Source organism: Dicentrarchus labrax, unplaced genomic scaffold (assembly GCF_905237075.1).
Source record: "Dicentrarchus labrax unplaced genomic scaffold, dlabrax2021, whole genome shotgun sequence".
NCBI classification, from domain to species: domain Eukaryota; kingdom Metazoa; phylum Chordata; class Actinopteri; family Moronidae; genus Dicentrarchus; species Dicentrarchus labrax.
The window spans coordinates 17030874-17051080 of NW_026136714.1; the positions used below are offsets into that span (position 1 = coordinate 17030874).

The 20207-nt window shown below is 38.4% G+C and overlaps 1 protein-coding gene across 1 annotated transcript; it reads right to left on the minus strand.

Moving 5' to 3' along the window:
* Positions 1 to 428: 428 nt before the first annotated feature.
* Positions 429 to 16590, minus strand: LOC127376385 (uncharacterized). The gene is made up of 19 exons (XM_051423208.1): positions 16497 to 16590; positions 12133 to 12292; positions 11722 to 11873; positions 9811 to 9964; positions 9332 to 9524; positions 8985 to 9079; positions 7946 to 8132; positions 7448 to 7545; positions 7207 to 7360; positions 6963 to 7081; positions 6707 to 6874; positions 6391 to 6504; positions 6011 to 6063; positions 5607 to 5715; positions 3394 to 4729; positions 3105 to 3259; positions 2231 to 2300; positions 1935 to 2136; positions 429 to 1778 (listed from the first exon to the last, which is right to left on the minus strand). The coding sequence occupies exons 2-19, from the start codon at positions 12278 to 12280 to the stop codon at positions 1287 to 1289; spliced, it is 3999 nt and encodes a 1332-aa protein (XP_051279168.1). The 5' UTR covers positions 12281 to 12292; positions 16497 to 16590; the 3' UTR covers positions 429 to 1286.
* Between the last annotated feature and the right edge of the window lie 3617 nt (positions 16591 to 20207).

Sequence of the window (20207 nt, forward strand, 5' to 3'; positions counted from 1 at the left end):
TAAATACCACTGGCATTCAAATTAATTTAGTACATGTACTTGTTCAAATAGGATATAACTGAAAATACTTTCAAATGCCAAAAGGTGTGTGTAAAAAAACAGCCTAATTGTTTAGCCAGTCTTCTCGCTGATGGCCTTGTTTGTCTGTGTAGGTCATATAGAGGCACCAATATTAAACTGAAACCAAAACCAGTCAAAGATCCTTAGCATACTTTCAGGTTCCGCAGAGCTTTTTCGCAAACAACTTACTGAGACACTGTCACAAGATCTGGAGTGATGACATTTGGAGCACATGGTTATAGTTAGAGCTTTTAATAATGTGCAGTGAATTACATTTTAAATTAAGCATGGCTTCGTCCACTGAAGCATGCCCACGTTTGAGTTACATGCAAAAATATCACTTCGGACTTTGGTTGTATTGTCTAAATGTTTATTAATACAGCCCCTCTTACCCTCCTTTGGTTTCAAAAACGGTGTTAACAGTCAAGTAGCTTGCAGAGAATGAGTAATCACTGAAACTCATTGTGTACAGTCACAAATAAACACATTATTTTGCGGCAAAGTAAAATATCCTTGGCTGCTTCACTAAAGAAGTCAATATTGTACAACATATTAAAGTCAAACTGTACTAACCCATAACCAATAACAAATTATGAGTGAAACTTTAATAAAATGAACACTACACATGTACATTTTCTCTTTCATGTTTCAGTAGGAAAATAATGAAAATTAAAAAGTACGATAAAGTAGGAAGCAAGACTAAAAGTTTTATTTAGAAGTAGCCTGCACTATAGTCAAACTGTAACATGACAGTAATTAATGTAACCACATGGAAGAAAGTGCTGTGCTAAAGCTATGAATACACATTTACAAAAAGATGTGGACGCTCATACCGAATATAGCCCCATACTTTTTTTTTACGGAAATAGTTCAACATTTTGGAAAGATAATTATTCATCTTTTTGCTGAGAGTTAGATGAGGAGATCAATACCACTCTCATGTCTGACAGTTAGCCTAGCTTAGCATAAAGACTGAAAGCAGGCAGCTATCCTGGCTGTGTTCAAGGTTAAAAAATATTCTCACCAGCATCTCTAATGCTAAGAAATTAACATGTCGTATGTTTGTTTTATAAAAACAAAGATGTAAAAACGACAAGTTGTAATTTTATGTGGAGTTTTCATTCATTTGAAAATGCTTTCTCACGGTACACCAATTTATGAGGCACATTTTCCTCATCATGGCTTTACGGTTGGTTGCTCATGCGACTTGATGCCCTAATCTGTAGCTACTTACTCTGATGAAATCTGGCAGTCGATTGGTCATTCTCCTGAGTGTTAACTAATGGGGAACTGAACGGAGGTGCAGCGACTGAAGTGGAATTAGAGATTGAATTAATATGAGTGCTAGTGCCTACTGCCATCGGAGCAGTGGCTGCTGGGTAAAAATGGACATCCACTGCAACTGTAGTGAGGCCCAAAGAGACATGGTGAGAAAGAAGCAGGGGTGGGTTGCTATGTGAGATGCTGAGGCTGTGGTGGATAGGTGCTACACATGCCTCAGCACTCTGTAGGGTTAATGAGGAGCGTAGACCCTCCTCAAATCTGGATGGTGGAGAGGGGGATGGTGAACGGGAGGGTAAGGATGACGGAGGAGGCAAGGCATCCTGACATGGGCTGCGGTTGTCTCCTCTGTTACTGGTCCAGTCCTCAGCACACTGCAGCTGGATGCTAGGCTGGGACAAACTGCCGCCCTTCTCCTCTTCAAGAGAGGGATCAATCTGAAATAGTAAGGAAGGAACTCCTTAATGATAACTTATTGACAAATAAACCGCGTTTAACCACAGTGCGACCCAGTTAGTTCAATCTATTCATGCCCAGAGGACCTCTAAAAACAATTTACTATATCATGTTGATGTGTTTCTGTGTTATCAAACCTTAGTGTCAAGAATGGGCTCGGGATAAGTCTCTACAATGACCGAGTGGTTGTCCAGAGCGGGTTGTGGGTCTTCTTGAAGATCCTCAAATGTGGGCTCCATCTGAACCGTGACCAGGCTTGGTCCTGGAGGTCGGGCTCGGGTGTCAGATGTGTTGGGGCTCTGCTCAATCACAGCCACACAGTCATCATCTTCAAAAGCTCTGTGCAAGAAACACAACACTATGGTTTCCTGCATCTTTTACAAAGAGGCAAAAAGATCAGTTCTCATTAATTTTTTCGTCTTGTATGATTTACCTGTTTTCATATGTTCGTCCTGCAGTTCGACGTTCAGCGTGTCGTATAGGGACACCCAGATTCCTCTGAGCTGTCAAGGACATGTAAATTGGCTCTAAAGGAATAGTTTGACATTTTGGTAAATATTCTTTATTCGCTTTCTGGTGGAGAGAAGATCTCATGTCTGTCTATCTGCCTGTATTAAATATGAAGCTAATTAGCAGCTGGTTAACATATCTTAGCAACAAGCAAACAAGAGGGAAAGGGGAAAACACAAATCAAACCATTAAAATATAATCTGGTAGGTAGTGAGCCTTAGAGATTCTGGTGGGCAGATTTAGTTACCTTTTAAATGAGCCAGGCTAGCTGTTTGCTCTTGTTTCCAGTCTTTGTGCTAACCTAAGCTAATCAGCTGCTGGCTGTATCCCAAAATTTTAAATAGCACTCCACTAATTCAGCATTACACTAATATAACATAGTTGAACTCACTAGACAAAAGACTCATAATTGATGCAGCAGAATCAGAGATAACTTATTTTTGTCCTTGTCAAACCTGGCCTACATTACCCACAATGCAGCTAGACTGCCGTAAGTTAGAACATTCTTTCATCTATCATTTTCAAAAGTGTAGTCCTCTTCCTTTCTGTCTGTCTTTCTTTCTATCTTTCTTTACATATTCAGTAGAATTCCCCAAATATTGTTGAAGGTTTGAAAGTTAAGTTTCCCTTTAACAGACAGACATAAAAGTGGTATCACTACCTCTCCACCCTAAAACAAACAAGAGTATTTCCAAAACGTCAAACTATTTCTTGAAGAATAATGATTTATGGAAGTTTTACATGCTCAAAAGGTGATACAGTTATGCAGACATTTGAAGTGGCTGAGTATCTCTGACCTGCTCGGCTTGTTGGTGCAGGTTCATTCTTCTGGACCACAGAATAGAAGGTAACAGTGATGAAGATGAAGGCCAAAGATACACCCACTCCTACCACAATGGGGATGTCATGTTTCTCCAGCACAGGCAACCATGATGGAGACTGCTGCGTCACTCTGGAGTGTATAACACAAACAAACATAAAATCTGGTTATTTTGCTGCATTGCTGTGCTTTTTTAAGATTGCCACATAGCAGAATCTCCATCTGCACAATATCCATCACTCCACCATCTTTTTTATTTCACCTACCTTGGATCATTGCTGGTCATAGGTGATTGGGATGTGTTCCTCTTCAACCACTCTGTTAGCTCTGTGTCATTGGTTGATTTAACTGACTGCACAGGGACACCTTGCTGGCTACTATTTAGATGTACCTGATCGGACATGTTGATCTGATGGACAACAGGAATCTCAGGGTTCAGTGTTGAAAGATTGGAGGTCTGATTGGGATGATGGTTGGTTGAGTCTGAAGGCTGGATTTTAAGAGGATTTCTGTGTTGGAGTGGTGGAGTTTCTGTCTGTGGTAGAGGAGCTTGTGAGTGGAGCAGAGGATGTTGTATTGGAGATGACTGAGTTTGGGTTTCAGGCAGTGCAGATATGGTCAAAGTTGGTTTAGGTAGTGCTAGCAAAGGTTGACTGTGAGTTTGGGATTGTGGAGGTGGAGGTTGTGTGGAAGGCAAATAAAACTGTATTGTCGATAGCTCAATTTTAAACTTCGGAAAAAGGCTTTGAGGAAAAGATTGTTGAGGATCAGATTGAGATATTTGTGAGAGGGTTGGTGAAGACTGTGAATGTGTTTTCTGATGTAGAGGTTGACCTAAGTGCTCGAGTTTGGTTTGAGTAATCTGGGTTGAAGTTGACTCATAGTAGGATTGGTAAAATGTACTTTTTGTAACCAACTGGTGAGGCTGAATTTGAGATTTGTGCAATTTAGCTTGTAAAGCAGAAGACTGGGTTACTGACTCAGAGTGGCTCGCGTTAGTTTCAGTTACATGACTCTGTGTTGGAGTCGGCAAATACAAATCCATCTTGAGAAAGCTAAAGGGTCCACCCCCTTGAAGCTTTGACGGTGGTTGAGACACGGGCATCTCAGTGAAGGATTCTGTAATTTCACTGGCTAGAGACACAGCATGGATGTTAGAGACCTGAGAATCAGGCTCTGTCATCAAATGGTCGCTGGTTTGATGCTGAACTTGTGTATGTGATGATGTTAATGTCCAATGAGATTGACTCTCTGTGAGTACATACTGAACAGTTGTATGCAACTTGTTACTGGTGACTGCTGATGTTGGGTCGTGTGTTATTGGTGGTCCACTGTTTAAAATTAAAGGAGGATCACTAGTCACTGGCCGTTGGGTGTGGAGATCTACTGACTGGAAGTTGGGATGTGGAGGAGGTGGTAATATAGGAGGCTGCATCTGAGTGACTAACGGCTGGGTTGGATTGGTTGTTGGCTGATTCAGGCGGTGCTGTAAAAGACGGCCAAGTGACCCTGGAGGCATCTTTAGCTCAGCCACCACTCCCCTTGAAAATGCAGAAAATGTGGTAGCTCTGCTTGTTGTAGTATCACAGTGTGATGAGGAGCCTGGAAATAGTAAAAAGTGAAAGATGTTCATGTTTTCTTTTATATACCCAATACAATTTCACCAAAGTAATGGCTCAATATTGGAGCACAGCAACATTGCTAAAATTATGTCTAATGGGGCAACAAACTCCAGTTAGGAGTTAGTTATCAGGTTGTAAACAAGCTGTCAGTGTTGCCAGATTAGCTTTCAATTGAACACGCCTTATATGTTGCTTATAAACCCTCATTGCACAGGAAAACCCTGATTGTGCATAACTACTGTGTTAGTGCAGTTAGTAAAAGCTGAACCAGGAGGTCCCTCTTTACACGATTTTACAGGGAGACTCTACTTCAACTTGGACTCTCGATGGACCACTACAACCTCCTGGAGACAGCCAAAAGCATCTGTGGGCAAATTTTTTTTAGCTTTCGGAGCCTGTCTACTTGCACTGTAGAAGAAGGTAATCAGAAAAGAAAAGCACAACACAACTGTGCTCAAACAATGAGTACAACAGACAACAAAGCAATTTACAGATACATTCTGACGTAAATGTTGTAAACTTTAACATTTCTTCAAATGAAATCTAAAAGATAACATTGTAATATTAGCTCACGCAGAAAATAGTGTTAGCATATTAGCTTGCTAACCGATATGTTTGCTTGACTACCCCACAGATGCCTTTGCTTGTCTCTGTTGGTCATGTGACTCTTGGCTTGTAGGTGGCAGCAGCAGATTGAGACAGTTTGGGTTGCCATTATTGTCTGACTTTATACACTGTTGTTGCCCCGTCATACCTATTTTCTACTGATGTTGTTGCAAGATCTCAGCATTTACCTTGATGAGTACAAAGTAATCATAAGCCATTTCACTGATGGTTGGAGCTATGAAAATACATACATGTGGCCTCGCTATGCTGTGCCTGTGGATGATGTGTGGCCTTAAGGTGTTTCTCAGCCTTAGAGTCACTTGATTGGGAAACTAGCAGTTCTTTGCTAGTGTTGGTGCTCTGGAAAATATGAAAACAAAGACTCTTACTTATAGGACGGGCACAAAGTTTAACACAATCAGAAGCCACAAAACAAGTAATAAGCTGGTAATAGGCCACAAATATCAGAGCGTTGATGTTACCCATTGAGAATGGAAAGTCACCACATATAAAGTTGCAAACGCACAATCAAGAATAATGTACAGCTTCTGGACAGATACCACACATAAAAACCGAATACAGTCTGCACACTGATTTGAAAGCAAAACAGTGTCACCAAACAAGCCACAGCAGAGATTTTCACTTCATTACTCACAGCAGACAAAACCAGTCTTGTCTGCTTGCCTCTATCAGCTGGATGACGTTCAGCTTAGGACAGAGGACAGCATGAAACACAGTCAGCAAGAAAAAGAAACTTGTGCATATGGGGTCATGGAAACATCTTGTCGTACAACAATATACTATAAGTGTATGTGTGTGTGTTATTGTAGTTCACAATGGATTATTAAGCGCCACAAAGCCTCACCAGTGGGCTTAAAAATACTCAGTGTAATGGCAGCCCTCCACACACACAAACACCCACTCTGAATATACTGTGATAATAAGACAATATATGTGCATGTATGTTTTTAGTAATATGATGTCACTCTGCCACTGAAGAAAAAACAGTGAAATGATGAGCAGATGTTGAAGTACCTGTGACAGTGAGGATGGTAAGTTTCTGATGTCGTCCTGCTCGGTTCTCAGCTGTACAGTAATATTCCCCTGCGTCATAATACTGCACACTGGAAATATGCAGAGCTCCGTCGTCTACACAGGCCATAGAATAACAAGTGATGAATCACAAAGAGTTTAAACATATTCACATCCACTTTAGGTATTTGTGAAGTTTTCATGTATGTGTCCACCTCTTCCAAGGATGCCATTCATGTTTGCTGCTGAAAACAATTTCCATTGAGAACTTGGTGAAAAACTTTATGAAAATAAACACAAAACGGCACCAATCACTCACCATCTATGTGTCTGTCTTTAGTGGGGCTGATGGGGGACTGTGTATCTGCTCTGCCCCTGGTCCAGGTATATGTGATGGGCAGAATCCCTACAGCCCTGCAGGGCAGGACCGCTGCAGCCCCAATCCTGCAGTTCACCTGAGCTACGAAGGTCACTATGATGGGACTCACTGGGAAGAGGAAAGAGTATATGGAGTCAGATGTCTCAACAATTTGAATCTACATTATAATCACAATAAGTTAAAGTGCAAAATGTACCTGCAACTCGCAGCATTGCAGTGTTGTGGCTTTGGCCCAGTATGTTGGAGGCCTCACACACATACAGCCCCTCATCATAGCTCCTGGCTGACTGGATGTAAAGAGTGGCATTTCTCAGTCTGTGTGAGAAAATGTCAGTGGTCATAACCATAAAACGGTTGTCAAAATGATTTGTGTGAGTTACAAGGCAGGAAATATTATTAACTATTAACCGTTTCTCTTAATAGAGAATACAACAACTCACCCCAGAGCAATCTTGCCTCCAGTCTGCTTGGAGTGGCCTCTCTTCACCCAGCTGATAGAGGGTAGAGGGTGACCAGACACCTGACACTCCAACACTACCCGAGCACCAACAGGCACCGTCAGCAACTGGGGCCACAGTTTCACTGATGGAGGGGCTGCCAGGGAGAGCAAAGCACTGTTATACACAGAGATGAAGGAACTGTTTGAGTGTCCAGTATGGCTGATCAGTTGTAAAGTCATACCCAGCACAGTAAGGGTTGCTCTTCTAGAGGTGAGGAATCTTTGAAGGGGGACGTTGGAGGCCCTGCAGAAGAAGCTCCCACTGTCGTTCTCCTGGACACTGCAGAGAATAACGTCAAGACACATCGCTTGTAGAAACGCTTGATGATCAAAGGATTTTACAGAGGACTAACATAATAGTGATAGCCCCAATTGGTATATTTGGTAATATAACCAAAGTTTATATCATATACTGTACAGGTTAAATAACATACCCTTTTTAATAGTTAACTGTTAATTTATAAATGTTGTTAATTCATCTATGCACATCATAATTTGTTGCCAACAATATAAACTCAAATTGATTCAGAACACATCCATATGCTATATTGTCATATTATCAACTTCTGTACACAAATGTACAAATACAAACCAAACACTCTGAGGACATAAACCTTTTGTCTTTTAACACACGCTACGCATACCTACAAACACAAGCGCGCACACACACATACACAGACCTGTGGAAGAAGAGGTCTCCACTAGGCAGCACAGTTACATGAGCTGTGGGAGTGAGAAGTGTGTTGTTTTTGAACCAGGACACCTGGGCTGCTGGTCTGCTGTATGGAGGCCTGCAGGTGACTGTAAGATTTTCTCCTTTCTTCACCGTCAAGTCTGTGGGCTGTTTGATGAAACTCCAGTCCATCTCTGGAAGCACAACATGTGTGTCTCTGTAAGTGTGTCATTCTTGTATGCACTAGTTTCCTCAGTCATGTTATGTGAGTAAAAGTTAAAACAATCCTGAGAGGATTATATTCTTGAGCTATTTTGACATCATGTAAAAGACCAGTGTGTAGTGGCATCTAGTGGTGAAGTTTAATTTATAAGTGTATAGGAGAAACTACCCTATCTACTGCCAGTGTTGGGTTTCTGTTCTGGGCTACTGTAGAAACATGGTGGCCTCCATGGAAGGCGGCCTGTGGTGTCTGTAGATAAAAACGTCTCATTCTAAGGTAAACTATTTATTCAGGTGATTATACACAAATTACAGCATACATATGAATATTATATTGTCAACAGATCCTCCTAAATATTATAAATAAAAACCTGGACAAGAAGACAAACTAACACAGAAAGGCTCACAAACTAATACATTAAAAAATAATTTCATAATTCAGAAGCCAATAGAGGAACAATATTAACATCATGTTTATCCTCATGAAAAATCATATTAGCCTTTAAAAAGGCCTGGTAACAAAGAGCAACATACCTTTCATAAGAGGTAGAGCAAGTATGTTAAATGTGGTCTGAGAAACAAAGTACTAATTAAATCAGCCTTTGTCTGTTGTTTGTTTAAACAAGGCTTTTCATCTACTTTGAAAATGATTTAAACATACATTCAATTTTATTTTTATTTTTTACTTTAATCAACCTGTATTGAGAAACTGATATTTAATTGATAGCTTAGAATGAACAGGTGTATTTGCTAGGTAATAATTATTCTAATGTATGGTGTATTAGAGGAGAGTTGTGTAACGTGCAGATGTCGGTGCACAGTACCGGCTGGAAGAAGGAAGGCTGACTGCGACTTGATTGACTCTTTCTGGTTGGATGCTTCACAGTGATACGAGCCCTCATCCTCCTTGGTCACATTCCTGAAAACACAGCCAGAAATAAGATTTTAAAATCTGTCTTGCAGGAGTATAAAAACACTTTTGAACATCAGAACTTCAAACTGTGAGGACCACAACTTAACACAAACTATATATATATTATATAACATATTCTTGAACAAACTCAATGCAAAATAAGCGTCATTTTTACAGTGCATAGTTCTTGATTCATCATTACAATTACAAAAAAACAATAAAGGATTAATATTCCTCTTGTCCCATGCAGTGTAGGACCTGAATGTGAGCAGCTGTCCATTGTTCTGAAGGCTGAACGAGACTGAGCAGTTTGTCAGGAGGCAGCCGTCTTTGAACCAGTGCACCATGGGAACAGGGAAGCCACGAACAGTGCAGTGCATGAAGACCTCTGTTCCCATAGCAACAGTGATGTTGTCGGGACCCTGGATGATCTGCAGCCTTCTAGGGACCCCTGCAAGGTAAAGTTTAAGTTATTAACCCTGCTGCAAGAAGTGTATGTAATTAAGTAATTTAATGTCGCACTGGGTCTTAAAGTAGAATAAAAGTATTTAAATTGGGAATGTATAATATCTCCTGCTTCTAATTAGTGTATTAGGGGATGTTTTCACCTAAAGCATGTGAGGTGAAGCATTTGTGTGACACTAGAGTTCTGCTTAAAGTGACAATATGCCAATACAAATTGACAAGTGTAAGAGTAAAAAGCAAAAATAAAAACAAAATCATGTACACATACTCACCCTGCACAGTTAGTTTAGCTGGCTTGCTCCTCTTGCTGATGTTCAGTAAAGGATTGTGTGTGACACAAATGTACATCCCATCATCCTCTAATGTTACGTTGAAAAGATGCAGAGTGCCTGAGGTCTTCTTCTGTTTACCGCCTCCATACTCACCCTGATAATGAAAACACAGTTTGACGTATAATACATCTGAGTTAAAGGGTCTAATAATATTTTTTTTATGTCTTTGTTTTGCCCTGATTAAAAAAAAAAAGATCAGACAGGTGGAATTGGTAAATTGTAAGATTTTAAACTGGACTAAATTCTTTGACCGATGAGAATACTGCTCTGTTTCACACAGTAAAATGATCCTTTTTAGAAGCTCTTTAAGCCATGTGAATTCTTAAAATAAAATTGCATTTGTATGCTCACCCAACATCTCAGCCAGTGTATTTCAGCCAATGTGCAAGTTCTATAGGCAGAGGAGGTTTCATAATGTTTCTTCTGAGAAGCTGCTTTACTTCGGCTATTCCAAGCTACCAAAAAACTGCAGTTTCAGTGAATGTTGGGTCATGTCTGAAACACCTAATTGATTGGTTAGTAACTAATGAAGATGTCCTTATCTCATTAAATATGTTCTTGATCTGCAGGTGGAGCTACCTCCTTGTGAGACGGATCATTATGGAGAAAGTAGGGAAACTTTCTTGCATGAGACACATACAGGGGCACCTGGCTGAAGCTGGACCATTGACATCACACTGATACCTGATAACGATCACCCCAAGGTCCAGGATATTCGCTGGACCTCCAAATCTTGAAATTGGGGGGAGAACAGCCTCTAATTTCATTAAATGCATACAAGCAGGCTGGACTACTGCAATGGACTCCTCACAGGTCTGTCTAAGGCCGAAATCAGACAGCTGCCGCTGATACCCTGCTGCCAGGGTTGCCACAAGGACCAAAAAAGTAAAACATATAACTCCATATAATTGTCAGATCATTACATTGGCTAGCAGTTTCTCACAGAACCAACTTAAAAATTCTGGTGGTTGTCCATTAGTCACTGAATTATTTAGATCCAAGATACCTATCAGATCTCCTGACCCAGTACAAACCTTGAAGACACCTCAGCTCGGCTGGTTCTGGATCACTAGCTGTTCCCAGAATCAAAACTAAGTGTGGAGAAGTTGCCTTTAGGTTTTATGCTGCTCAAATGTGGAACGAAGTGCCAGAAGCACTAAGACTTGAAACAATGCTGACTACTTTCAAATCCAAGCTAAAGCCCTACCTGTTTACCATTGCCTTTAGTTAATGTAATCTTTTTAATCAAATTAATTTGTTTCATTGTCTGTCTGTCTGATTTTATGTGTTATCCTATGTGCTTTTGCTTGTTTGCTTTTATTATTTTTATCATTTGTTACCTGTTTTGTTTTTTTCATGTTTTTGCTCATGACTTTTGTAAAGCACTTTAGGTTGCCTTGGGTATGAAATGTGCTATATAAATAAATTCGCCTTGCCTTGCCTAATGTTCACATAGTCCCCTCTAGGACCCTGCATGATGAGGTAAGTGGGCCTACAGAAGGTTTACCATATAAACCAGTTGTCCCAAGAAATGATGGCGATGTCACAAGGCCTTTTATTTAATTCATATAAGTGGTAAAGATATTTCAGTCCCAGGTATCTGAGTCAAATTTAGACTGGGAGGATTATAATTTCTTCCCAGGGAGCTGAAGGACTGCTGCAGCCTTGTGAATTATTTCAGAAGCTGTGTGAAGACCACTGAACTTAAGTCTGTGCTTTCCACCAGTTGTTGAAGCTGCATTTTAGCACTATTAATTAATTAATTCATCTTCCCTTGACCCTTTTTTCCTGCATAAGTGGTGTTTGATACCTTTCTAATAATCTGTTGACTCTGTCTAAAGCTGTGCTCACCTGAATCTGTCTACCTCTTGTGACCAGTGTCCCATCTTTGAGCCAGGTGATGCTTGCAGGAGGTGAACTCTCCCCTGACACACACTGGAAGAAAACTCCCTCTCCTTCTCTGACTGTCTGGTCCTGCGGACTAAAGAAAACATCCTCCAAACCTGGAACACACAGTTTAAATAGGCAATGGACGTTAGAGACAATCAGATGACATAAAATATTTTCACTACTGAATTATTTCATTGGAATATCTTTATACAGTATGGTGACATGTATTGGGCTTTGTATCAGAAAACTAAAGATACTTTCATTGCAGTGTAGTGCTTAGTGCATTTAACTGTAGTCTCATCTACCATGAATCATGTTTAGGGACAGTGAACATCTAGTGCTTAACTAACACTAAGAGGTACATGGACTCACCCAGTAGTTGGGATGAGACTGCCAAGCTGGACAGGATGAGAAAGCAGAGGTGGGAAATCATCTGTGGGAGCATCCAAATGGAGACACAGGCATGCATCCTACTGCAGAGCTCCCTGGGAGGCGTGAGGAAACCACCATACAGCTTCATCCATGGTGTCAGCTGGAAAATACACATACAAGACAGGAATTAGAAATATCAGATTTAACCTTAGCTGTTATTTCACTTAATTAAATGTCCCATATTTCACATCTGGTGTTTTATTTGAATTTTGATATCCATTAGACCACTGGTTCTCAAACTATGGTACATGTACCACTGGTGGTACCCAAGCTCCCTCTAGTGGTACATGGAGGAATCATTGAAATATATATATATATATATATTTTTTAAATAAATTATTTAAAATACTAAAAATAAAATTAAAATACTTTAACTATGAGATTGCTGAAATTTAATTTAAAATAAGTTCTTTATTTCCATATTTTTCTTTCAGTACATATATATATATACATCCATGATTAGTTGTGTGCTAAAATATGATGCAAGATAGTAAGCAGAGATAAAATGAATGGCACAAAAAACGTCCATAGCGGAACATGATCGGCCTATGCTACTGTATTTTAACATTGGTCATAATAGTTGTACAAGTTTGCATTTTTGTATGTATGATGGAAAAAAATGTGAACATGTTGAAATGTTTCAGAGATATTCTTCAGTGATATAACCTTCTAATCAATTATTTATCTCATAAACACTCACTGCATCATTACCACATCCTATAGATAACAGCTGCCATTTCCACACAACAGCACTGAACCTTCCCTTTGCATACATTCACTTTTGATCAGTTTCTAGCTAATGTACTCAGCAGATGAATTTAACATTACTCTCTCTCTCTCATTTTATCTCTCTTGCTCTTAATGCCCTCCCCTCCCTTTTCCCTTTGCTTCATTCCTATTTTGGTTGTGAGTCTGTGGCACCGCAGCAAGCTCAGCTTTGTCCTCTTTAGTCCCTTGAATGGGCTCAGCCACTTTATAGAGCTCGCACTGTGGCCCTACACTCAATGAAAGTGACATGAAAAGAGGCTGCGGAGCTTTGTACTATGAAGATCAGTTATTGGTCCTCTGCAAGGAAAGCTACCCGTCTGATCACATAGGCTTTCATGATCCTCAATATGGCCATGTAAGGGCTGATCCTTTATTGTTTGAACGTGCCACAAATTTTGCTTATACAATGTTGGATTAGCACAAGTAAATATATATCGAAGGGAAACATGCCAGAGACTCAGTTTTGATCTCAAGAGGCTCATTTAAGATGAAAGAGTTAAAACTGAATGTGTAATGATGACGGTTAAAGGGTCTGATGTGTTTTGCAAGAATGTGCACGTTGCACAGAGAGAAAGATAAGGATGTGTCTCATGATCAGTTTAGCATATTTTGAGGCAAAAACTGTATTACATTAGTCCAAAAGTAAAACAGCTTTTAACCATATTGACTAAAAACCAGCAAAAGAAAATGCAAATGAATGTGCATCCTCTACTCTTATACACACATTAGAACATGTTGAAATAAACAGCTGGTGGTGCTAATTTTCCAGTCCTGTGCCATTATATACCTCAGAAGAAGAGGGCACAACAAGATGGCAGGAAACATAGAAAACATGAAAATATTGCATTTATGATTTAATTTGAGGAATATTACAGTCTCCTTATTGGTCTACATGGATCCATTATTTTGTCTACCACTATTTTCTTTGCAATATGTCAAAAACAATGATGTTACAGTATTTTGTAGTTTTTGAAAACATCAGTGAATAAACTGTTTATAAACAATATGATTTCTTAGACAATAACATCTACCTCTAAATTAGATTAGAGGTAGATTATATTACAAGCAATCATAGAGCATGAGGTTTATAGATGAAAATATAATCACATTTTATTTTATTATGGCCCAACACATAGAGGACGAAGTCAAATCAAAAGATTGAAAAATAAATATGTAAAAACAAACATGGTGTTTCTATGGTGTTAGTGAAACCAAAACTCCCACCAGTGGTGCTTGAATCAATGAAAAATACTTGATTTCAGACATTAGTGCATTAGTAATCACTGTCAAACTAAATGCATCAATGACTTGCTTGATTGGTTCAGCAGGGCTTGTGGCTGGTTATACTCACATAATGCTAAGAGCCTGTGGGTGTGTATTTGTTTGACTCACAAGGCTCACAACAGATCATTTACACTGTTTAGCATGTCATTACGATGTTTTTAGCCCACACACTGACTTGTATGCTCTTTCTTTCAGGACAAACTGTCAATGGCAATATATTCATTATTTTCTACTTAAACTAAAATTAAGTAAAACACTGGGTGGAGATGCTGAATTGGTAATCCAGCATATGGCAATGTACTGTGTGGTACTATATATGTGGCAAAACTTAATGTTTGGCACATTGTTGAATGTCTCCAAATGTTGTTGTAGTCTTCAAACAAGGCAGAAATCAAGCCACATAAAATGTAATCAGTCACTGGCCGGTACTTACATGAAGCAGTTGCCTGTAAACAGTTAGCTCCAGGGAATGAGCTAACTGTGTCATTATGATCAAGGCGTCAAAAATCTGGAGTTATAGTTAATAACCTGAACCCCATCCCCAGCATCTAAGCTGATTGTTGGACAGATTACTTTTAATTTTGGGCTGATTAGAGTGCTGCTCAACTGAAAAACTGAAGTTAGAGAAATGGTTTTGTAACTCTTCATTCTAGTGTAGAGGTCAAGTGACATAAAACATTATTGGTGAAAAGTAAAGTTGTTTACATTTAATTTCACTGTAATAGTTACATTTGAATGTGGTACTTCTACATTTACTTCAGTACAATTTAAATGCTGTATTTTCTACTTCACTATAATTATCTGATAACTGTAGTCACTGATTACTTTGCAGATTCACATTAATAAACAATAAATAAATTATTATAGATTATTATGGATAAAGATAAAACTTTATTGAGGAGTTTACATAGTAATAAAATAACTCCTACATTTACTAGCTGCAACATGTGTTTTATCATACATATGTTACCTATCTAACATAGCTTACATGGGCCGTGCATTCATAATTATTTCACTAATATATTATAGCACACAGTGCAATATATATTCATTATTCTGAAATGGGCCATTCTACACAATAGTATTGTTAAGTTTTTGTACTTCAAGTATATTTAGATGTTAATTTGTACTTTTGTACTTTTACTTAAATGTACTACAAGGAGTTTTTAACAGGCTATGAATGTCTTAATTGAATACTGATGCTTCTATATGACAAACAAACAGTAAGACGACTGGCTATTTCTATATAGTCATTCTTAATGCCTGCCACAGGAAAGAATCTGGTCAAATTCGTCTAGAAACAAATGAAACAAGAAAACACTATCACTTCTGTCCACAGGGGCCGCCAGAATCAACACCAAAAGAAAGTGCCTTGTAGCTGCTTTAAGTAGTCAAAGTCAAAGTCAAAGTCAGCTTTATTGTCAATTTCTTCACATGCACCAGACAAACCAAGGAATCAAGCGGACGTTTCTCACTCTCCCACGGTGAAACAGATAAAGTGCACAGGCACAAACAGACAAGACATTTCCTAAAGCTAAAAGTAAACATTCAATTTCACAGCAGGTATGACATTTACTAATGCTAAAAAGATTAAAAAAGGTAGACAATAAAATATAAAATATACGATAACATTAAACATACAATACTTGTGGTAGTGCAAAAAAAAGGCAGTTGGTAATGGCAGCAAAAAACATTAACAGAAAAATGTTAATGCATGATTTTTAGTTGTTACAGTGTACTAGTATTGCTAATTTTTCTTAAGATTAGGATCTGAATACTGAGCACCACTGTGATTTAGTCATTTTAAACTGTTATTTGTATTTATTACAGTACATAAGCAAGATTTTGAAGCATTGCCTCTATTTTTCTTTGGTTTTATTGCGAAGGGCTCTCAGGAACAACATTTCTGAACAATTAAGCTTATGTTGCATTCAACAGATATACAAGAGAAACAGAAATTCAATGCTGATTTCTACTTAGTGCATGGCATGTAACAATAATGTATGGTGCCCTCAGAAACAAGATAAGAGCTGCATTAGCATATGAATAAACACAGCACGCTCCAAAATGATCAGTGGACTTCAAAGGTACAAGTAGTATTTAAAAAAGCACATCACACTTGTTAAACTAAATACAACACAGATGCTATTTTACAAGATGCTTATCAAGATGTTCCTGATGCAACACATTTTTTTTTAACAAGATGCCCATTTTTATTTACTGAAGAACCATTAAGAGTTATCAATACTTACCCTGCATGTGTCCAAGGATTGTTTCTGTGTTGGTTTGCAATCAGCCCATTCGTCTCTGAAGTCTGTGCAGAACCTCTGTTCTCCTGACGCATATAACAAGCTTCCAGCTGGGAAAGCAGCAGCCGCACGCATGTGCTATACACCCTCCACCCTCCCTCCCCACACACACACACACACACACACACACACACACACACACACACACACACACACACACACACACACACACTGTGGCATTCTTATTCAAAGCCAACAGCTGTAATGAAGCACAAAACCGTAATTGTGTACCCATTATTTAGACAGTAAACAGATGCAAAAATGATAACACGCTACAATAAATTTAAATGTGCAGCCAAGTGTCCACTAATTATAGTGAGTGAGAGATTTTCAAGCATTTTACTTGGTTGTAAAGTGAAGATAGAAAAGGCTGATGCACTTTTTCTTTTTATAAAGTACATATGGGCCACTGTATATACTCACTTACACAACCAAAAGTAAGTTGACACATGGAGATTACACCCACATGTGATTGTTGAACATCTCATTCTGAAGCTATGGGCATTAATCTGCTGCAACACTATCCACTGTGCTGAAAAAGTTTTCCACCAGAGATTGGCTCCTGGCTGCAGGGATTTACTCCCATTTAGCCACAAGAGCATTGAAATTGATGCTAGGCATTAAGTTGAATGTTCACTTTCACAAGGTGTTGGATGGGGTTAAAATAAAGTATTAAATAAAAAATAAAATAAATAAAAATATTTCAGTGATTTCTCACCAATAGGACTTGTAGGGTACAATATTGTATATGTTGCTGGTATCTGTATGTAATGATGTGTCTATATGTGTCTATTTAATCTTTTAAGATGATGGTATTTAGTATATAAATATATACTGTATATATACTTTTGGGCATACTTTTTCCATTTATTAGACAGGAGTTCAGAAGTTCAGTGCATTACAGTAAAGGGTACTGACTAAGTAATGTATAGAACAATATTTGACTTTCACATTACAGTTCTTTCTCTCCCCTTCTTCTGAAGTAACCACAAGTCATTTTTTCTCATGGTGAGCAGTAGTGCTCATAGCTGATGAAATCAACCCTTCACACGTTTGTTTGTGGGCCAAACCACTTCCCACATTGCCAGCACAATATTATGTCAGCTAACATCACAATGACACCAAATAATGTGTACAATGTGTTATAATGATATAATGTGCTAGTGAATGAAGAACTGTTGTGTTAGCACATAGTGACCTACACCTTTATACATTTGTCAGTTTAATGTGTAAGTGCTGGTTGAACTGTTTCCCCTTAAATGTAGGTTAATGGGGGATGATAATGACTGCTACACTCAATCACTCTAAAAGACATTTTAGAACAAGCATTTAAGGTGGCACTTTAGCATAACTGTAAAGATTTCACTGTAAAATATGTCTATACTAACAGGTCATTAAACTCATTAAGAGAATCTGACAGTAGGTGAGATAATTTAAACAAAAGGCTGACTCCAAAGTACAAAGTACAGCTGATAACAAGATAATTTCAGCCTTCATAAGCAGACAGTTTAAATTGTAAAGTTTGGTCAAAAATGTATTTCACAATACTGTGTTTTATAACTAATGACATTCACAACAGCCTGAAATGTACTTTGTGTTTGGTTCTAATTAACAACATCGTAAAGATTATTCCTGTGAAACAACAGCATGTTAATATTGTCATTAAGAGCCTGTTAGCATGCTGGTGTTAGCATTTAGCATTTAGTTTTCATGACTGTAAATTTATTAGTCTAGTTTCAACCATAAAGTGGCTTCTTTTTATGCTAAAAGTGGAGAAGAGTATACATAACCAAACAAAAAGAGCCATGCATGCAGTGGCTTCTGTATCACTTATTCACATGCATGGCTGCAGCTAACATAGGCTTCTGTAGTCTTCCCACATGTCTACTGGGGCCAGATGAAGTCCTTGCAAATGTAAATTGACCATCCATTCAGCATAATCAAATGGAAATTAAAGTACAAATGCACCGATTTATAATCTATGCAGGAAGGGTCATTTTAATTAAGCAGACAAAGACTGATTTAGCAGGCGAAATGTAACATTGTTGGATTCAGGACAACATCAAACACACAAATCCACCAAAGGAGGTGTAGCATCCCAGTTCTCCAAAATAATGTGTGTGAGTGCACAGTGTAATGTAGATATTAAAAGAGGTGTCTTTGTGGTAAAGACCCAGTGACTTTTCCAAATGCATATCCTCGGTCTTGTCTAGCATACTGTCTTCGTCTCCTTAGCTCTGCCCTTGCACTTGTGACATATGTTCATTTCACTTTTATCATTTTATTTGTCAATGTATAGAATTTTTTAAGTTTTAGTGTTTTGATGGAAATGCGTATTAAATTTAGTCTTTTTGTCATAGCTGTTTAAGTTTGATCTAAGTAATTAGTTCATTTTTCCATTATTTTGTCTTTCACATTATCATTTAGTTTTTATTCATTGAAATAAAATTTTTCTGTCAATGAATAAAAACTAAATGATAATGTGAAAGACAAAATAATGGAAAAATGAACTAATTACTTCAGAAATCAGAGTTGTCCTTTTCGTCTTCTTTTAGTCATGAAAATCAGGTTGTAAACAAGTATTTTTTGCGATAGTTTTCATTACAGAAGATACTGTAGATGTGACAATGATGACACTCAACAATACCTTCTTATCAGGTTCAAAGACATTAAAAACACAGGAAATACCAAACAGGGTCTTCAAAATTCACATTCAAACAAAAATACAAAATTAATACCAAAAAAGTTTATTCCAAAAAGCTCCTGAGGACACATAGGTCATGTCTTCTGTAACATTACTGGGGATTACATGACATCATGAAGGGTTTACAATTTACCATTAAACACACATATGACACATGAGGGTTTTTAAAAACTAATTATGATGCTGTTAAAAATGATTAATTACAATGTATTTTCAAATACTCTATATCTGTGATTGGTAATTTTTTTAATTTTTAAGCAGCACAACCCCTCCTGAACCCCAAATGAATCTATTAGAATCACGACAGCAGCAGGAAATTCAAAGCGGCGAAAGGTGAGACTATAAGAAGAAAACCCGGAGTGATGAAGGTGGGCTGGGCAGCTCCGTGGAGCTCGGTTAAACAGAGGGCCTGCTCCAACATTTGGTGAGTCTCAACACTAACGCCTGGAAAACATAAGACAAAGATTGGTACAAAGAATTATGATGATCTGTTTCGTAATGTCAAACTGAGCAGCCCTTACCGTGTTGGGACCATTCCTTCCAGGCGTGCAGAAATTCAGTGTTGTGTTCCCTCCCAGAAACTGTTAAATGTGAAACGAATGTCTATTCAGAACTTCCATTTTTAAAATGTACTAATTTATAATCCAACAACCAGATAATTCTCACCTTTGGAGTGCTCTGTCAGCAGAAGTTTTAAATCTCTGAGAGCCCGGGTGAGGTTCTCCAGTCGGTGCTGCAGGTGGAGGTTTTCCTCTTTCAGAGTGTGGATGGTATCATGGAGCTCATAGGCTGAGCTGCAGTATGAAAGCAGAGAAATCAACCACAAAATGATGGTGACTTGCAAGATGGAGAACATTGTAGTTGCAGACATATGACTGGATGTCACTTAAATCTGCTGCTGGTCACAGTCTCCCAAAATCCTCCTGCAGCTCCAAAATGTCCCAAACGCC

Coding starts and splice junctions, on each gene's coding strand:
- LOC127376385 (XM_051423208.1), bottom strand. CDS start 12,280: ATGAAGCTGTATGGTGGTTTCCTCACGCCTCCCAGGGAGCTCTGCAGT. Junction 7,361..7,447: donor AGCAACCCTTACTGTGCTGG/GTATGACTTTAC, acceptor TCTCCCTGGCAG/CCCCTCCATCAGTGAAACTG. Junction 6,875..6,962: donor TGCAATGCTGCGAGTTGCAG/GTACATTTTGCA, acceptor TCCTCTTCCCAG/TGAGTCCCATCATAGTGACC.